Consider the following 20,362-nt stretch of genomic DNA (forward strand, 5'->3'; position numbering starts at 1 on the left):
GTTTATACTAAAAGTACAATATATCCAAGTATACAGCATTTTTTTTTCATTCATTTTCTTAATTGCCTATTCTTACACAAGGGTGCTGGAGCCTATCAACCCATCGCCAGTCAGTCACTTACAGCAAAACAGTCAAAGGATAATCCCATAGGCGTGTTTTACCGGCATCTTAATTCAGTTTCGGAAGCTCCTGCAAAGCTTGGAGTACGTGGGAGGGGACCGGACGGATTACAGTCCTTGGGACACAACGTTTTGTCTCACGGTGGCGGCGAACAGAAACCACAGTGGTACCTAAAAAAAAAGCTTTGGGAGACATGGGCAACATTACCTGAGAGTTCCTTCAAGCCAACCTCTTCGTTGGACTGTCATTTGGGAATTCCGCCATGAATTTTAACAACAAGACCAGCATGGAACGCAACAGAAAGAACCTCAAGTCCTGTTAGTGCGGTTCAATGGGGTCATTGAGGTGATGTATAGTATACGGTGTATCGTCCATTGATATGTTCTTATTCTTCTCAGGGGGTCCACCACGTCACCATACCCAGAAGGCATTAAAACGAACGTCCCGGAATGTGCCGGAAAAAAGCAAAAACCCAGAGAGGAAGGAGAATCGAGATGAACACGAGGTAGCACGGCATACGGCGTTCGCCAAGGCGTCACATGACCTGAACCACACCGCCAAAGTCATTGATGAGCTGACTTTTGGACGACGCGTGGGCTTCTATGAACTACGAGGGGAGATCGGTTCGGGAAATTTCTCCCAAGTTAGACTCGGAATACATGACTTGACCAAAGGTGAGATTTTTTGCAGAATTTTTTAACTAGGTATACAATGTCTTCTGTGTCTTTGTCTGTCTTGCTACTGCAACCAAAAAAAATCCAAAATATTTCTCAGAATAACCAACTTTTTTAACTAGGTCTACAATGTCTTCTGTGTCTTTTTCTGTCTTGCAATTGCAACAAAAACTCAAATATTTCTCAAAATAACCAACTTTTTTTAACTAGGTCTACAATGTCTTCTGTGTCTTTATCTGACCAAAAAAATCCCAAATATTTATCAGAATGAGCAACTATTTTTTAACTAGTTCTACAATGTCTTCTGTGTCTTTGTCTGTCTTGTTACTGCAACCAAAAAAATCCCAAATATTTCTCAGAATAACCAACTTTTTTTAACTAGGTCTGCAATGTCTTCTGTGTCTTTTTCTGTCTTGCAATTGCGACAAAAACTCAAATATTCCTCAAAATAACCAACTTTTTTTTAACTAGGTCTACAATGTCTTGTGTCTTTATCTGACCAAAAAAATCCCAAATATTTCTCAGAATGAGCAACATTTTTTTAACTAGGTCTACAATGTCTTCTGTGTCTTTGTCTGTCTTGCTACTGCAACCAAAAAAAATCCAAAATATTTTTCAGAATAACCAACTTTTTTTAACTAGGTCTACAATGTCTTCTGTGTCTTTAGCGACCAAATAATTGCTGAATTTGATGTAAACAAATATTGTTTTTCTCAGAGAGAGTGGCGGTAAAAGTCCTGGACAAGGCGCGCCTGCACAAGTGTTCCCAGGTTCTATTCGCCTCTGAAATCTTGTGCATGGAGAAACTGGCGCATCCCAACATAATGCGACTCTACGAGGTTTTGGAGACCCACAAGAAGCTTTATCTGGTGATGGAATATGCTAGCGGAGGTGAGCTTTTCTCACGTATTTGCACCAGGGGGCGCCTTTCCGATCAGGAGAGCAAACTGGTGTTTGCTCAACTGCTGGCTGCCATCAAGCATATGGTGAGTGTCATCAAAAATGGGATATTTCTTCTGTAAAATTCACATTTGCTCTAATTATAAGTCATGGATTTTCGTACTATCATATTTTTTCAAAAATAATCAGCAATTTTCTCCTCATTAGAAATCCTCAGTATTCATTAATTCCTTCATTTTTTTGTTGCGCTTATCCTCACAAGACTCGCGGGGGTGCCGGAGCCTATCCAAGCTAACAATGGGGGAAACACTCAGTTGGTTTTCAGCCAATCACAGCCCGGCCAATTCAATTAGTCATTTTTCGTAAAGCTTATCCTCATAAGAGGCATGGGGGTGCTGGAGTTCATCCCAGGGGTAGGAACACCTTGAATTGGTTTCCGGCCAATCAGAGGTCAGAATAAGACAAACAACCATACATGAGTTTTCAACCAGCTTAGCATGCATGTTGTTGGTATGTAGGGGGTGCCAGAGCCCATCCCGGGGGGTAAACACCCTGAATTGGTTTCCGGCCAATCATAGGGCAGAATTAATCAACTATATATTTTTTTTAGATACTAATCATGTGTCTTCTCACAGCACGACTGCAACTTTGTCCACCGCGACATCAAGGCGGAGAACGTAATGTTCACCAGCACGCACTGCGTCAAAGTGGGCGACTTCGGCTTCAGCACTTGGTGCCGCCCGGACGACATTTTGCACACGTTTTGCGGCTCGCCGCCATACGCCGCACCCGAGCTCTTCGGGCGTAGCGGTTACGCCGGCCGTTGCGTGGACATGTGGGCCTTAGGGGTCTTGCTCTACTTTATGACCACGGCCACCATGCCCTTCAGAGCCACCAATACCAGTAGGCTAAGGCGCTGTATCCTCCAGGGCTCCTACGGCATCCCACCTTACGTTCCCGCCCCCTGTAGGGAGGTCATCCGGGGCCTGCTGAGACCCGTACCTGCCGACCGCCTGGACGTGACGAAAATCATGTCGGGTGAGTGGATGAAGGGTCTGGACTACCCGGAAGCGTACTTAGCTTGCAGGTCCACGCCGTCATACCTGGTCGGGCCATCGGCCGCGCTAGGCTCGGACGATTTGAGCGTAAAAGCGGCGCTGGAGGAGCTGGGTGTGACAGAGCGCCACCTACTGGATGGTGGGCCGGACCTGAGGAGCCCCGTTACCGGCGCGTACCGGATCCTATTGCACCGACTTCAGAGGAGGACGTCGGTGGAAGCGGTGGGCTATGGTTATGTCTGCAGGTCGGAGAACAGCTACAAACTTAAGCAGCTGGATAAGCGGTCTTCTGCGGTTTGTATCCTCATGTAAGCCCCCATGCATGCTTTCTTCAATTTAAAGAAAAAACGGTGCGTTATTTGTGTGTTTAAAGTACAGAAATAGAACTCAGGACTGACACTGCGGCTAAAAATACCATGCGTCGTATAGTCGGGAAAATACGGTTCAGAAGTAGATGGGATCATTTGTTTGGTGCTTAGATGAGTTTGGAATTTGGATGAATATCTAAAATAATTATAATTTGACATGAATATGAATGAAATAATATCACATTTTTAAATTGTATATTCAATATGGATTTTCCCATATTTTTTAATAGTTAATTTTCTTTTCATGATTATGTCTGCACATTTTATTTTATTTTTGTTTTTTGTATTAATATTAGCCATTTGTTTTTGTATATGTTTGTAATATTAGTATTATGACAATTATTGATACTATAATTTAAAAAAAAACATGTCATTAATACTGACTTATATAAGAGTTAATTTAGGTTAGCATCAAACAGGCTATTACTTTTATGTCCGGGAATATTAAACAAAAAGAAAGAAAACAAATGAGCTTATGAATACATCATTTGAATTTTTGCATATATTTTTACAGTAGTTATTAGAATAATTTTATGAAACAATCCTTTAGTGCTAAGCTAAGTGATCACAAGTCATTTACACATAGCTTGAATTACTGTGATTTATTGTCATCAAATTCTCATTCAGCACAAAACAAATTCACATTTCACGATTTCCAGTTTCACATTGCCATTATTTTCTTATTTATTGCTCACGCAACATCAGAATTTCAGTAAAAAGTCCAGCCAGGTAAACGAAAGTCAAATAACATGTAGCTTTTTCTCCAGAACGGGTGAGACAAGGTGAGGTGAGGTAAAGGTCTTCTCCTCCTCCTCCTTCAACCCAACAAACGGCCTCTTAGATTCTGTAAATCATCCACAAAGGTTAAGTTCGACTTTTCATATCTTTCAGAAACAATTCATGACAACTAAAAGACCTTTTTAGAAGTGTTCTTGGTACGCTTGACAGCCTTTTTGTCAATGCTGGCCATCAACTCCTTGACCCACAAATCTTGGGGGTCACTGCAGTACACTCGGCCTTTACGCATGGTGAAGCTAAAACGGATACACAGAGACGAGAGGTCGGCGTGTGGGGTCAGTCTCGGGTGCCAAAGAATAAATACACAGTACAAGTAACATTTTTGGAAGGGAGGGCAAGAAGAAAATAACGATAGCAAAATGGGGCGAAATAGGCATTTGCAGTTTTTCTGATTTTTTTATGTATATATATATATATATATATATATATATATATATATATATATATATATATATATATATATATATATATATATATATATATATATATATATATATATATATATATATATATATATATATATATATATATATATATATATATATATATATATATATATATATATATATATATATATATATATATACATAAAAAATCAGTATCTGTATGTATTTATATGTATATGTATGTATATGCATGTGTATATATTTATACACATATACACACTAATACACATATATATATACACATATGTACCTATATGCATATATATATATACACTCATATCCACAAATATACACAAATATACACAGATATACACCTATATACACGTATGCACATATATACATATATACACACATATATATACACATACATATACACTTGCATACACATGCATACACATATATACACATATACACATATAAATACCCATATATACCCATATATACACAAATATACACATAAATACCCATATATACACATATATACACATATATACACATATATACACATATGGGCACATATATACACATATACACATATATATTTCGGTAAATACAATAATCTGCATGTTATGAGTCAGAATTATTCATCCTCAAAAGTGAAATGTATCTTTCACTTTTCTAAGCTTGCACGTCTCAATATTATCACTAAAACATGAAGCCGGCGAAAAAATGTAGCCACCTAAAATGTTCAACTTCATTATTTGTATTCATTAACTGCCATCCTTTTTAGAATCCTACTTGGACAAACATTTTCAAAACCCACAAATGTCTATTTTGCCTTTTTCAAGTGACTAAAACACTGCCATTTAGAGAAAATTTGATGAAGTTGACTCACATAACAGCGCGGATGTTGCAGCCTCCGTCCGTCTCTTGAATTGTATACTTAACCGCCCGATCTCTAATCCTTTTACCCAGTTCTTTCACATAAGTCAGGCAGCAGTCATCATAGGACACTAAAAAAAACACACAAACCACCATTTTTTCCTGAAAAACTCTTATCTCGACCGCGATAATGATAGTGAAAGCTATTCAAATATTTATAATATCATCATCTTATAAAGATAAAAGGAACAATAAGGGCATGTTGGGTAATATATCCCTTATTGACCTTCACTTTACTATCTTGTATCGTATCCTGCATGACACAATAATAAAACATCAATCAGCTAAAAGTTTTTTTTTCTTACCTTGGGACATTGCCAAGCTTAGACAAGACAAGAGCAAGAGGGTGAGATGTATGTTGAAACGCATTTTTATGCTCTAAATCTGCAATAATCATAAAAAAATGAGAATCAGTCACAGTTGATTTTTTCAATTTCGACCTCTGGATTTACCCACAATTTAATTTAACATTTATACAAGTCATTTATTGCTATTGTTAATATTTTAATCAGCATCATCATCTTTAAAATAGGCTCCTCCCACTCTTTAATCTTAAATGTAAGTGTAATTAATTTTTGCCCAAAATAGAAAATTACCATGCAAAATTGTAATACCTTTAATGGCCAGTAGGAGTAAAAATAAGATCACAAAATATAGAAAAGAAATGCAAAGTAAAGCTCACAACTCACAAATTATCATGCAGAATTGTAATGCTACTAATGGACATTAGGAGTAAAAATACGATCACAAAATATGAAAAAAAATGAAAAGTAAAGCTCACAACTCACATATTTTCATAAAATCATATTTATGCAATGATTAAAAAAGCAATAGAAACTATTTTGAATTTTAATGACATTAATAAACATGCAACATTTGTTTTAATTATTAAAAAAGCACTCATGTCTCATTTTTGGCAAAAAATGCCATGTTGCAATGCAACAATCTAAACTTATTGACTTAAGCATTGAAGATAAATTTGTATTGTGTTGCTTACCTGCAAGTTTCAAGGTGTTGCGACCAGGTGTGTGTGTCAAGGTGTGTATGTGTGTGTTACTTGAACAGGTGAGGCTCTTTTTATAAGACGAAAAGGAGGCGTTTAGGGAGGTGTCGTATTTCTGTAAAAAAGCAACTCACCTTTGAACCACTGATTCATTTCGCTTTTGATTTTGCATATCTTTATTTTTTTTTTTTTTTTAGGGTAATGTTGATCGGGAGTATAGTATTTTACATCATATCTCCTGCACACCCCAACTTTTTTGTTGACATTGGGATTTAAGTGAATGGAAAAAATGCGTTGCGATTTCAAGTCAAGCGAAGACTTGGACGTGTTGAAACGATGGAATGCCTCGCGTCTTTGTTGCCTTGATTGATTTGATTTTCAAGGAAAAAGGCAAATAATTATCTATACAATATAAAGTTAGCATTATTAGTAAACGCCACCTGGTGGTGTAGTGGTAATAGTTAAGATATAGGTCATTTATATTCGCATATTCTACTTTTTTCCAATTTGAGTTTGAATTTAGAGCAGGGGTGGGCACACTTTTTAGGCCCGGGGGCCACATTGACTTTAAAAATTTGACAGATGGGCGGGGTCAGCACAAGATGTGATACATGTAAAAAAGTGCATCCGTTAACAATACATATGAAACATTAACAAAAAAAATGACTTAAATATTAACAGACTTATCACTCATCATTAAAGTAAAAAGTATATAAAGTACAAATTAAAGTAAAAAGGGATGTATTAAGAAATATTAAAATGTCATTTAAAAAAGATAGAAAGGCTGTAAAACATGAAAAACAAATAAGAGTGGACACATCTACTGCCACTGGCTTCCGCGTGACAGCGCCATCTTGGGGAAAAACAAAAAAAAACATTATTTTGACAATGTCGACGGGCCGGATTAGAAAGCCTGGCAGGCCGTATGTGGCCCGCGGGCCGTAGTTTGCCCATACCTGATTTAGAGTCTTTATTAACCACTTTTTACCACAATTGTGTACATTGTACAGTGTATTAAAAAACAACAACATTACAGGTCTGTAATAGCAAGGTTGTTTTCCCTTATGTTAAGAATACAAAAGTCAATTTTCATAAACAAAACAATAATAAGGTGGTAATGCTGTGCTAGTAATCAAGAGTTTGATTGATGGTAGCATGCATTTCCATGAAAAAAACTTTCCATTTGGGCTTTTTTTTTCTCTGTCTCATTTGAACTTTACTGTAACTTTACTCAGGCGACTGGAAATTCAGATTACTTTCCCGTACTTGTCAAAACGCCTCCCACCCAATAAAAAATAATAATCTTCCCGTCATCAAGCATGCTAGAATGGGACAAAGTTTCTTAACATCATTTTCATCTGATTGTGTAAACATTATAGATTTAATAATAACTTTTTGATTATTTACCTGTTCATTTGCTTGTTTGTTGTTATTTGTCTCCTCCCCTACTTTTTATGTTGTTGACTACTTTTTTATGCATTTATTGACTATTTATAACCTATTTATTGATTTTTTTGTCTGTTTGTTGTTGTTATTTGTGCACTTTTCACGTTGTTGACTACTTATCTATTCATTTATTTACTATTTATAACATTTTTATTGATTTTTTGGTCAGTTTATTGTTATTTGTGCACTTTTGTACTTTTTATGTTGTTGACTACTTATTTATTTACTATTTATAACATTTTTATTGATTTTTTGTCAGTTTATTGTTATTTGTGCACTTTTCTACTTTTTATGTAGTCGACTACTTATTTACTATTTATAACCTATTCATTGATTTTTTTTGTCTGTTTATTGTTGTTTTTTATGCACTTACCTACTTTTTATGTTGTTCACTACTTATTTATTTACTATTTATAACCTATTTATTGATTTTTTGTCTGTTTATTGTTGTTATTTCTGCACTCAGAGCTTTAAATCTCATTATGCTTGTATAATGAGAATAAAAGCATTTAATTCAATTACATACAATTGGAATTCTGTGAAAAATTGTTTGTAATACTTTTTAAAAATAGCCACAAAAGAGTATTGACAAAAAACATTGTGTTCTGCAATACAAATAACTTTTAGCAAATTACACAACCAGGTTTAAAAAAAAAACACATTACATTACTCACAGAATACATTGCAATTTGACAGCAGTTTTAATTGTGTTGTTTATAAAAGACTATTTTTTGCCCTCAAGGTGTCAATCTGATTACATTAGAAACTCGTTGATGGATGGATGGGAGAAGAACATTTACGGTATTATGGACAGGTTTAGAAGATAAGAAGAGCGCTTAACACAAGTTTTGGCTTGTTGTGGTCCCGCCTGAGGGGAAATGTTAAGTATCATCTTTTTCTGGAAGCTTTTTGGGTGTTTGCGCAATGTCATCTTGTGAAATGTTATTTTTTTAGGGGGGTGGGGGGGTCCTTAGACTTGAGCGAAGGCTCTATCGGTTTCATCCAACCTCTGTGACTGCTTTTCCAGATCTTCGGGCTCCCTAATGGATGTTTGTCTCAACTGCCAAATGCCTTGTCATGTTGCCATCGATCATGAGGGACAAGAGATAGAGATATCGCCATGACAACCAAAGCACCTGAGGTAAATGGGCATGAGGCTTGAACATTCACAGATGTGTCTCATTCATCCATTCATTTAGGCTGCAGAAGATTTGGGATTTGATTTTAGTCTAATTTTATTAATGAAAAAATAAAGGGGAGGCAAGTTGGACACCAATAGGGATGAATACAAGTCACATGACATTGGTGTGACGTCACACAGTTGATAAGCTCACCTGTAAAAGGTTTGGAAATAAAATTGCATTTTTATTTTATTTTAACATTACCATACCAAGCAATCACTACTGATAATAACACAAAAATGATGATTTCCATTCATTTATTTACTGTAAGTTTTTTAAGAATGTTAAAATTATATTAAATTGATGTATAATTAATTATAATGAGATGCATTTACAGCAGAAAAAATGAAGCTAAAATTGATCGTAAAGAAATTAGATATATTTATAGCAGAAAAATGATAGCAAAAGATGTATCCTAAAGAAATTAAATTTATTTACAGCAGAAAAGTGATAGCAAAAAATATATGTAAGAATAATAATAATAAAAAAAACATTGAAAATAATTACACAATTACTGTGGATTTGAAGAAAATAAAATGCGACAAATTCATTTCGGAAGAAAATAATATGTATTAGAACATTTTGAAAGTTAGCAATTTAAAAAATAATGACATTGTCAATTTTTTATTGTACTTTTTAGACTCTGGGACTCCGACGAAAAAGCAGACGAAGCCTGACGAGTGCAGACGCAGTCAGACGAAAGCAGACGAGGGCAGATGCAGGCGGGACGCGGGAGCTCGTCGACTACGGCCGAGGAAGCGCTCCCTCTCTCGGCCTGCGCCTGTCTTAACTGCGCGGTGCCTTGTGGGTGTGTGTGTGCGTCGAAGTAAAATGGCGGACTTGGCGAACGAAGGTGAGTTGCTTAGCAGTGTGGAGAGGGGATCTAGGGAAACAAAATCACCCAGCGCCACTTTCAGAACGTCTTTTTTCACGGAATTTGCACTTGGGCTTAAAACGATCAAAACTGCTTCGGCCGCCCGTTTGGCAATGGTTCGGCTTGCACGAATGCTTCCCGGCGTTTCCTAGGCTACACTGTTAGCAAACAAGCTAACGCGGCTACAGGCTTGGGACCCGACTAATAGCTGGAAAGCTTCGGAACGCCCTCCAATGCTAACGTAGTAGTTAGCGGGCTTATCTCAGTATGCTAACACCCCGCTATTTATAGACATTGTGTTAATGCCTGCATGAAAATAAGTAGACACTTAACGGATGTTTCTTTAATGCGATGGAAATTGTCTATCCAAGTGGAACCAGCTAGCAAATGACCGGTCAGTCGGCTGGTTTTTGATTGGGTACTTTACGAGGGCTTCTTTAGCCTCTGGTGTTGTTAGCGGCCGGCTTGGTACCGTTGGGTCTCTATTTAGGCGGGTAAATCACTAAAAAGCATTACGATCTTTGCCTGGCTAAGTCATCGCAACTTGGGTTTTCACTATACATTCTTTTTTTTTGCTTTGTCTGGAGTGTCGCTGTTTGAGAAGCAGTCACCCCATCACACCGCAACCACCACCCTAACGATCCAACCAGATGATGCTGTCTAGTTGCTGGATGGCTTCTGGCCGATGCGCATGGTGGTTCATTAATCACATTGAGATAACCTGCTGTTGTGATACTGAACCCAATGTGCGCTGCACACATAAATAGACACGCCATGTCGTCATTTTGACGAGAATGTTGCATGAGCTAATAATAAGCCCCTGTGTGCGTGTTAATTTCTGCAAATGATAAATATTATCCTATTACTAATTGTATTGCACACAGGCGAATGACCTGGGCACCTATACAGCAATAAATGTATGCCTCAATCAAACAAAGTTAAATCCAATGCAGCTGATATGAAATACAATAATACTTTAGCACCATCTTGGGGATGATAACTGTGTTGTAGTGTGGGGAGGAGTTTCATTTAGTAATATCATTTGTGAGCTAATCGATTCAGTGTGTTGTGATGCTGTACAGTTTGTCTATAAGGTTAAAATTGTTTGTCGATATCGACCTAATTGCCCCAAGATTAAGTGTTTTCTTGTTTTTATTATTATTTAATTACATGTAAAATCAGCAGTCCTTTAAATGTTATTGTATTCCTATGGAAAAACATTTCCAGGGACTAGTACGGAAACAAAAAGAAAAAAAATATATAATTTGCCGTTATTGACGCTTTAGCAAGCTGCTAGCAGCCGTGTACAATGTTTTGCTACAAAGTTTTATGTTGTCTTACAATTTCCATTAATAGAAATAGTTGTTACACTATAGTTTTTTTATGCATTATTGGACATGTTATTATGGTGATCAAGTGTCACCTTGCATCACCGCCCTGGTCATTTCCTTGTCCAGCTACCAACAATTTAACTGGAGGCTTAGAACTATGTAGACCCTTCTGTCATAACGGGAACCAAGAACAACATGACAATAAATGAATAACGCATCCTTGACAGACAATTGTTTTGTCAGTCGGCGTAGACCGCAAGGAAACAAACTGACAGTCCATGAGTGATGCCACCGCTACATTTTTATAGCTGGAGAACACAAGAAACCATAAATTGTAGCGCAATGCTTTTGTGTGGCCGTTTGCAACTTGAGGCTTAACATATTATGTTCAGTTGGTTCGTCAACTCTACCTTTTTTTGGGCTCTAAATGTTTCATTTTTAAACACATGAAACTATTTGGTTATACTACGCGGGGGTTACTTGAGCATCTAATAGCAAATAATCATTAGTTACAGGAATATACCACATGATGTCTGTTCGGATGACTAATAAAGTTTTATTTATTTATTTCTCCCAATAGACAAGCCTGCCATAGCGCCTCCGGTGTTTGTTTTTCAAAAAGACAAAACTCAAAAGGTGAGTGCTTCTTTTTGTCTTTATTTTCAAAGATGCTTTTTTTTGGGGGAGCTAAAAAAAATCAGCTTTGAAGGAGATGCTTTAGAACATTCTCAACTGTAAACAATTCTGTACAAAATTGCTTCCCAGGCGCATATTTCACTTTTAGCCACAAATGGCCCTACTGTGTCTTGTTGTAATTTTTTTTGCTGACTAGTTTGGGTTTATTTTTAACCGCGTGGGATGCTTTCTTTTCCTTAAAAAAATCTATTGTTTGATGCTAAATTTTGTGTATCTCACAGAGATCTGCGGAGGGGTCAAGTCCCGAGGATGGAGAAGGTATAAAAGTCGGTCGGATAGCTTTGTTAATGTCATCAGAACGTTAATCATATTTAATATTTCAGATTCAGATAAAGATGAAACAAACTACTTCCCTCCAGTGAAAAGGGAAAGGACTTCATCATTCCCGCCATTACAGTCTGGTAACAGTTTTATTTGTTGTTGTTTTTTTTCTTCCCCCGCCTCTTTGCTTGTGGCAAATTGTGGTGATTTGTATGCTGAGGCTTTCTCACGGTTCCTTTGCAGTTCCTAAGAACAATGTCTTCATGCCCCCCAGTTTTTGTCAGTCCCCCACTGGGAACTCAGACTCTGAGCCAGGTGAGTTTTTCGGATGACTATTTTTTCGGGCCTTAACTCGATTACACTTGTCCGGTTAAGACAAAATATATTGGTGCTCGGACGTTTGGTCCCCCGGACGTTTGGTCGCCCGGATGTTTAGTCGCCCGGACGTTTGGTCGCCCGGACGTTTGGTCGCCCGGACGTTTGGTCGCCCGGACGTTTGGTCGCCGATCAAATGTTGACAGAGTTTACTGTTGAAACCAGCTCTCAAAATTATATTCATGAGAGAGTATAATATCTAAGAGAGAGAGAGTTTAATATCTAAGTACTGTTTAATATCTAAGTACATTTGACCGGCGACTAAAAGGGACCAAAAGACCGGCGACCAAATGTCCGGTCACGGATATATTTAGGTAGTGGTGTTTACCGTGAAAATGTACACAGAAGTTGGTTTTACAAAGAATTTTGAACTCTACCTTTAAATTATATGTAATTAAAAAATAGCATTTAAAAATGTTGAAGAGAAAAAATATGTAGTCAAGAGCCACAAATTTTACATCTATTATAAGCTAATGTTATAATATAATATAACATGGCTTGTAGTTTAACTTCAAGCATAATAGTCACCACACAACACAAAACCGAAGGCCTAATGTAAGTTAACATAGTTTTAAATGACTAAGATATGTCAAAGCAGCTTGCATTTTGTCTACTTGGTGTCTTTTTTTGCCCGGATCGCTGCCCTTTTTGGGAGACCTATGTTGAGCCGGTTAGAATACAAATAAAAGCAGTAACATTCGCTTGACTTGAGGACAAGCTTCTAAAGGACTGCGAGTGTTGCTGTAGTAACAAAGCCAAGAGGCTCAGAGAACTGCAGGGGAACACAAGTTATGTAACTGATGGCTCTTTCATGTTTTTGTCCCGTCTCCTGCTTTCTTTCGGACAACGCCAGAAGAGAAGCCGGTCGGGTTCCGACTAAAACCACCAACCCTCATACACGGGCAAGCACCCAGTTCAGGTTTGTACTCTGTTTAGCTTTACACGGCATTTCCAACAAGTGGAACACTTTTACAATAGTAAAAAATATATATACAGCGATCAGAGAGTATTGAAACATTAGTTTGCCGATGTTGTAAAAAAAAAAAAAAAAAGTTACCACTTATCTTAAAATTAACCAGGATACAATTTAATAATTGCCTGTGGCTGACTGCAATAGACATCCGGTGTTCGGACGTTTGGTCGCTGGTCTTTTGGGCGCCGGTCAAATGGTGACAGAGAGTTTACTGTTGAAGCCAGCTCTCAAAATTATATTCATGAGAGAGAGAGAGAGTTTAATATCTGAGAGAGAGTTTCATATTTAAGTACTGTTTAATATCTAAGAGAAAGTTTAATATCTAAGTACTGTTTAATATGTAAGTACTGCTTAATATGTAAGTACTGTTTAATATCTAAGTACTGTTTAATATCTAGTACTATTTAATATCTAAGTAATGTTTAATGTCTTAGTACTGTAATATCTAAGAGAGAGTTTAATATCTGAGTGATAGTTTAATATCTAAGTACTGTTTAATGTGTAAGTACTTTTTAACATCTGAGTACTGTCTAATATCAGTACTGTCTAATATCAGTACTGTCTAATATCTGAGTACTGTCTAATATCTGAGTACTGTCTAATATCAGTACTGTCTAATATCTGAGTACTGTTTAATATCTAAGTACTATTTATTATCTAAGTACTGTTTAATATCTAAGTACATTCGACTGGCGACCAAACGTGCGGTCACTTAGACATCCAATTAATTTGAACCGCAACCTTATTCAATCGGATTGGTCGCCTGTCTACGAGTGGCAAAATAATTCACAGCAGAATGATGAAAAGAAACCCACGGTGGGCCGTGCTTCAATTCCTTGCCTGGTATTTTGCAATACTAAAACTAACAACCCCTTAGCGATCCGTCTAAAACCCGAATAGAAGTAATACAAATGTGGTCAGGGTCCCCCATTGTTCCTCTTGGTGGAAACAGCTTCAGCGAACAATACGGATTGAAATGAGCAAATTTGACAAGCCTTCTGTTGCGTCGAAACACATTTTTTATTTTTGAGAAAAGCAACCGAAAGCATTTGATCTTTCAGGCGTGCCAAGTCAGAAACCGAAAGAACAGCAACGCAGTGTTCTCCGCCCTGCCGTTCTTCAGGCGCCACCCTCCAAATCCCACGCAGAGTCAAGTACGTATTGTTTGAATCGATTTCTTACGCCATTCCACAGAAACCAGAAAATCAAACAATGGTCAATAAAACTTAGGACTACGCTAATGCTTATTTCAATGAACTGCTTCAGATTTAACAAATACTAGGATTGTAGAACCTAAAACAAGTTTTCCTATCTTCTAGCCTGAGCAACTACGTTTTATTGTTAGCTAAACTGTTAGCATTCACAGGTGACATTCTTAATGGACCTGCAATTAAATAGTAGTTATTTGTCGGAGTAAATTAGAATGGCTTCAAGAAACGTAATGTGTTTCATCACTGCGTCTTTCATGAGGAACGCTCATCATTTGATGCGTTTCTACGAGCAGTCGTCCATTCCGGTTGTCTATGGTTTGTCCTTTCTGTCCGGTGTGTTGCTTGGAAACTGAGAGTGCGGCTAATGAGACGGGTAACGGCACCGCAACCAAGGTCAAGGGATGCGGCAAATAGCATCGGGAGTGTCTGAGGCTCTTAGTCTTTTTTATTGTTTCTTAAGAACACTCAAAAATAATCTTGGATGGAATCCTTCAGGTCGTAATGGACTTTATTTTTCAAATTTTCCCTTAATGGAGGTACCATATTTTATATACTGTATGTATTAAAACGTTAAATTTTCAGGCAGTGGTTGGGTAACAGATTTCTGCTTAATGGCTACAATTTTAGGTTAATGGGTCACCAGCAGTATACAGTAAACAAAGCTACTAGATAAAGAAAGAACATTGGAGGGCGCCATCTGAAAATGGCTGAGGAAATTTCTGAAGCTAATGTGGACATGAAAATTGTGAAACAGGGGCGGCTTATACGAGAGAAATTGTAAAATTCAACGATTTTAAGGGTGCGACTTATACACAGATGAGGCTAATAGGCGAGAAAATGGGCTTATAATTGTAGTAGAATGTATCATTTTGACAATGGATAGGCATCTGGTTGCAGTAGAATGGCTCCCATTTTGGGTGTTACTGTTATATATTTGTATTGTTGAAATGTTTCTGCTATTTTCAGATTCAACTTGCGAAACCAACGGTGTGAAGAAGTCGTCAGACGACCCATCAGCCCCTCTGTCCCTTTTCTTGAACAACACAGAGCACTCAGCCACCCCGAACACGACACTGGTTGGTATTTTTGCGCATCCTCGTCAATGATATACAGTGTTCCCTCGGTTATCGCTGTTAATGAGGACCGGGATCACCCAAGATAAGTGAATTTCTGCGAAGTTGGGATTCCCCTTCAAAAATGCTTAATTTGAATTTAATTCATTTTTTTTTGTAATTTTTTAATTTTATTTTTTGTATTTTTTTATTTATTTTTTTATTTTATTTTTTTATTTTTCATTTTATTTTTTTACCTCCCTGTATACAGTACACCATATATAATACGGGTAGAGAGAGTGAATTTCATGTTATAACAAAAAAAAACTGTAAAATATGTTGTTTCAATCTAATATTTGTATTTTTTTCCCCCAAAAAATGAACCGCGAAGTAGTGAGGGAACACTGTATATATATATATATATTTTTTTTTTTTTTCCCAAGTGTGACATTTCCACGCCCAATTTCAGAAACATGAAAACGAGGCAGAGAGCTCAAGTGAGGTCAAAGATGAAGGAGGAAGTGAAAAGGATGAAGGAGATGTAGCAAATTCTTTTGTATTTGGTCAGAATATCAAGGACAGAGCAAAAGTGGGTTTATTTCATTACCATTCTCGTTAAATTATTATTCTCATTAAGCCATTTTAGACTTTGACCTGGGTATATTTGGATGATGACTATTTTTGTCCGACTTTTTATTCCAGGTGGAACAGAACAGTACAGAAGAAGAAAAAACAAAAGACCATCTTCCAGGAGATACTCAATCTGAGGCAACTAATTATTTCTTGCAGTACATCTCCACCCCAAGGTAAAAAAACATACATTTTCTCGTCCCGAATAATCATTTTTATCGTTGCATATATTTTTTTTTCCTAGTTTAAATAATGCCGCAAACAACACAGATAGCGGGGCGAAATTTGTGTTTGGCCAGAACATGTCGGAACGAGTTTTGGTGAGTGTGGACGGTTTGTTTGCACAATATGGCTTAAGTTTCTTTTAAAAAAAAAAAGAAAATTCCATGTGTATGTCTAATTCTAGAGTCCTCCCAAGGGTGAGACCGCCAATGAAGAAAGTAAAGAGGTTCCAGAGGCTTCAGAACCGCCTTCACAGGAGGCCACCCCAGAGAAGGGTAATTCCCCCTTCATACACGACAATTTATGTTCTCCTCAAGACTGTGGGACTACTAATATACTCTATGTATCAAAACTAAAAGCTGTATCCCTTGAGTTGATGTTAAATTTACCGTATTTTCACGACTATAAGGCACACTTAAAAGTCTTACATTTTCTCCAAAATAGACAGTGCGCCTTATAATCCAGTGCGCCTTATATATGGAAAAAAACAGAAAAACAAAAACCACCACTGTCGGATATTTTAAAAAACACAAACGCCTGAACTGAAACAATATTGTTAAATATTGGGGTGCCATCTTAGTTTACAACATCTTCCATCATATAGCTCCTCCCCCACTGCAAGATTTTATACCAAAAAATCCAAAACATCAACAATGGCTGGCTCTAGAGGTGACTGTAAAATAGTGAGTGCTTCATACCTGGTAGTCAATAGCAATTACCCTATTTTCACCACTATAAGGCGCACTTAAGTCTTAAATTTTCTCCAATTTTAGTTTTTTGGAGTGGGTGATGAAGACCCCAGTATTAAGGGTCCATCTCTTATCTACACTTAACATTTTGCATTTCTTTCAGCCGTGAACAGCGTGTCGGAATCTTTGGAAGAGTCTGCCGCTGCCTACACCAAAGCCACAGCCAAGAAGTGCATTTTAGAGAAAGTGGATGTGAAAACCGGTGAAGAATCTGAAAGCAACGTTTTACAGGTTTACGGCGTGTAGGGTCTCTCCAACGTTTGGGCCAAAGGACAAAAATAGCCAACCTGCTTTTTCTATTTTGATACAGATGCAGTGCAAGTTGTACGTCTTTGAAAAGATGGCGCAGTCGTGGATAGAGCGAGGGCGGGGTCTACTGAGGCTTAACGACATGGCCTCGACGGACGACGGCACGTTACAGTCGCGTCTCGGTAAACAACATTCTTCGGGGTGCTCTGACGTTTTGTGACTGGTCTTTTGGTCACCGGTCAAATGGTGACAGAGAGTTTACTGTTGTAACCAGCTCTCAAAATTATACTCATGACAGAGAGTTTAATATCTAAGAGAGAGAGAGTTTAATATCTTAGAAAGAGAGTTTAATATCTAAGTACTGTTGAAAACAGTAGATATTTAGATATTAAACTCTCATGAATAGAATTTTGAGGGCTGGCTTCATCAGTACTTAGATATTGCACATTACTTAGATTTTAAAGATTACTTGGCTATTAAACAGTACTTAGATATTTAACAGTACTTAGATTTTAAACAGTACTGAGATTTTAAACAGTACTTAGATATTAAACAGTACTTAGAGATTAAACAGTACTAAGATATTAAACAGTACTAAGATATTAAACATTACTTAAACATTAAACAGTACTTGGTTATTAAACTTCTCTCTTAGGTATTAAACAGTAGGTGGATATTAAACAGTATTTGGATATTAAACAGTACTTGGATATTAAACAGTACTTGGATATTAAACAGTACTTGGATATTAAACAGTACTTGGATATTAAACAGTACTTGGATATTAAACAGTACTTGGATATTAAACAGTACTTAGATATTAAACAGTACTTCGATATTAAACAGTTCTTGGTTATTAAACTCTCATGAATATAATTTTGAGACCTGGTTTCAACAGTAAACTCTGTCACCATTTGTCCGGCGGCCAAACGTCCGGTCACGCTGTCCGGTTACACATTTGACATGGTTGTGTACTCTTTCTACGCCCACCAGTAATGCGGACCCAGGGGAGCCTCCGCTTGATCCTCAACACTAAACTTTGGGCCCAGATGCAGGTGGACAAGGCAAGCGACAAGAGCGTACGTGTCACTGCCACGGACACAGAAGACCAGGGGGTCAAGGTCTTCCTAATATCGGTACGTTTTCTAAAACAACATCCATCTGTGTCAGGACCAAGAAACCAAGAAACTCCATTTTTTTGATGAATTTTAGGTTAATCTCCACACAATTGGAGTTAAATTCTGATCTCCAAGTGCTAAACCCGTTTTAGAGGAGGGCTGTACTTAACTGACTTTGCGCTTGGCCTCAGATGGTGCTACCTTCTCCCCTAGTTAAACACATTACGTTCACTATGACTACAATATACCTTGCTACTGAAACTGATGTCAGTATTTTCTGGTATTTCTCAGGGTAGCTCCAAGGATGTGGGTCAACTAGCAGCCGCATTGCATCACCGGATCTTGGCCTTAAAGAGCCGGGCGGAACAGGAACCCGAAATCCCGGTACCCAGCATTCCCGACGCCGAGGTGCCGCAGTCCAACGAGGACGACAGCGACGACGAGGAAGGCAACGCCTCTGCTTCAGCTTCCGCTCCTACCACAAGTCAGTCATTCTACCTCATCCCCTCCTTCCATCTTCTTCTTTAACATTCTATTCTTTTTGTGTACCTACAGCCAACACAGAAGGAAGCGACAACCAAGCCACGGGAAGCACATAGCGCCACCCTGAGGGGACAGCCTGCAGAAATGCTGCTTTTTAAGGCATTTTTTTTCTGCCGACGTCCAACCCCCCCGGACACCCCCATTTGACCAACGTGGTCCTCCCCAGACCAGTAACTTTTGGATATTAGAAGTCTAGCTCCAGGAAATAACCTCCCCCCACCCCTTCAATACCGGAATATCTCTTACCCCCCCACCAACCAATCTGCGTCATCAGTGGAGTTTTATTTTATTTTTTTTTCTTCTCTTCGACTCCCCCATATCCTAAACCCCACCCACCCCCCGTTCTCCCCCCCACTAGCAAAAATAAAGACTTCATAGCTTTGGTTTGGGACTTTTCTGCTCATCATATTGATGAGTGTAAAGGGTGATTTTTCCTCTACATTTTAAAGTATGGCACATGTTAAGACTGCAGTTTCTACTTCTAAGGGACCTTTCTACTTCACTGTACAGCCCTACTACCACCCTACCTAAAAAAAAATGTCCTGCTCTATGGACAACACATTTGCCCCTCACAATCTACAGCGCCATGTTCTTTATCTTCTACGTGGAGTCGACACTACCACCTCTACTAGTTGAGCGCTTCTCCAAAAAGAAAAAATCAATCAGGAAACTGTAATTTATTATTTTTTGGAGGCATTTTTTTGTCGTGTGCTATTCGTAATGACTAATGAGAAAACACCAACTTGTCATTAATGGCAGTTTCCTTTGATTTCCTATCTATATTCTAGTGAATAAAGGACTGAAACCATGCAGCTTTTTTGTTCATGTGACGACTTTGAAGGGCAGAAAATTCTCCATTTTTTTGTTTTTTTTTTGGTTCACTTTTTTTTTTTTAGACAAATTCAATTGTCAATCATCCTTCATGTAATCATTTGTATTTCTTTAAAGCATCGCAGAGCTTTATTATGTTGATACATTTTTATTTACATTCGGAAAAATATGTCGAAGTTTAATTGTGTGTGTGCTTGTGGATTCATTGTGTGCTAACTGTACTGACCCCGCCCCCTGACTCCGCCCCTATTTTTTGTTTCAAACATGTACATTTTTGAATATATCATTCATATGGCACAGCTTTTTTTTTCTCATCTCCAACTCCCTTTTCACTTCCCTTCAAAAAATAAACCTCTGCCATAAATGTTGA

General features: G+C 37.8%; 3 protein-coding genes across 4 annotated transcripts; 2 read left to right on the forward strand and 1 right to left on the reverse strand.

Annotated features, from left to right (window-relative positions):
* Positions 1-87: 87 nt before the first annotated feature.
* On the forward strand, positions 88-3,253 carry LOC144202195 (serine/threonine-protein kinase NIM1-like). Its single transcript, XM_077725256.1, has 4 exons — positions 88-438; positions 520-795; positions 1,513-1,781; positions 2,331-3,253. Exons 1-4 carry the CDS (start codon positions 384-386, stop codon positions 3,063-3,065), a joined length of 1,335 nt encoding a protein of 444 aa, XP_077581382.1. The 5' UTR covers positions 88-383; the 3' UTR covers positions 3,066-3,253.
* Positions 3,254-3,704: 451 nt separating this feature from the next.
* Positions 3,705-6,295, reverse strand: ccl25a (chemokine (C-C motif) ligand 25a). Its single transcript, XM_077724613.1, has 5 exons — positions 6,245-6,295; positions 5,553-5,631; positions 5,201-5,318; positions 4,038-4,155; positions 3,705-3,965 (listed from the first exon to the last, which is right to left on the reverse strand). The coding sequence occupies exons 2-5, from the start codon at positions 5,614-5,616 to the stop codon at positions 3,939-3,941; spliced, it is 327 nt and encodes a 108-aa protein (XP_077580739.1). The 5' UTR covers positions 5,617-5,631; positions 6,245-6,295; the 3' UTR covers positions 3,705-3,938.
* Positions 6,296-9,570: 3,275 nt separating this feature from the next.
* On the forward strand, positions 9,571-20,362 carry ranbp3b (RAN binding protein 3b). Of its 2 annotated transcripts, XM_077725077.1 has the most exons (17): positions 9,571-9,730; positions 11,663-11,718; positions 12,000-12,036; positions 12,102-12,179; positions 12,283-12,354; positions 13,268-13,333; positions 14,449-14,541; positions 15,565-15,674; positions 16,120-16,239; positions 16,353-16,456; positions 16,525-16,600; positions 16,687-16,777; positions 17,355-17,482; positions 17,562-17,682; positions 18,494-18,636; positions 18,910-19,102; positions 19,174-20,362. In XM_077725077.1, exons 1-17 carry the CDS (start codon positions 9,709-9,711, stop codon positions 19,215-19,217), a joined length of 1,554 nt encoding a protein of 517 aa, XP_077581203.1. In that variant the 5' UTR covers positions 9,571-9,708; the 3' UTR covers positions 19,218-20,362. The 2 variants fall into 2 exon arrangements, with proteins under 2 accessions (XP_077581203.1, XP_077581204.1); XM_077725078.1 differs by lacking the exon at positions 14,449-14,541.

Source organism: Stigmatopora nigra, chromosome 9, assembly GCF_051989575.1.
Source record: "Stigmatopora nigra isolate UIUO_SnigA chromosome 9, RoL_Snig_1.1, whole genome shotgun sequence".
NCBI classification, from domain to species: Eukaryota; Metazoa; Chordata; class Actinopteri; order Syngnathiformes; family Syngnathidae; genus Stigmatopora; species Stigmatopora nigra.

Coding starts and splice junctions, on each gene's coding strand:
- ccl25a (XM_077724613.1), bottom strand. CDS start 5,616: ATGCGTTTCAACATACATCTCACCCTCTTGCTCTTGTCTTGTCTAAGC. Junction 5,319..5,552: donor AAGCTTGGCAATGTCCCAAG/GTAAGAAAAAAA, acceptor TGTTTTTTTTAG/TGTCCTATGATGACTGCTGC. Junction 4,156..5,200: donor TGCAACATCCGCGCTGTTAT/GTGAGTCAACTT, acceptor TATCCGTTTTAG/CTTCACCATGCGTAAAGGCC.
- ranbp3b (XM_077725077.1), top strand. CDS start 9,709: ATGGCGGACTTGGCGAACGAAG. Junction 12,355..13,267: donor GAACTCAGACTCTGAGCCAG/GTGAGTTTTTCG, acceptor GGACAACGCCAG/AAGAGAAGCCGGTCGGGTTC. Junction 13,334..14,448: donor CGGGCAAGCACCCAGTTCAG/GTTTGTACTCTG, acceptor TTGATCTTTCAG/GCGTGCCAAGTCAGAAACCG.
- LOC144202195 (XM_077725256.1), top strand. CDS start 384: ATGAATTTTAACAACAAGACCAGCATGGAACGCAACAGAAAGAACCTC. Junction 439..519: donor CAGAAAGAACCTCAAGTCCT/GTTAGTGCGGTT, acceptor TATTCTTCTCAG/GGGGTCCACCACGTCACCAT. Junction 796..1,512: donor AATACATGACTTGACCAAAG/GTGAGATTTTTT, acceptor TGTTTTTCTCAG/AGAGAGTGGCGGTAAAAGTC.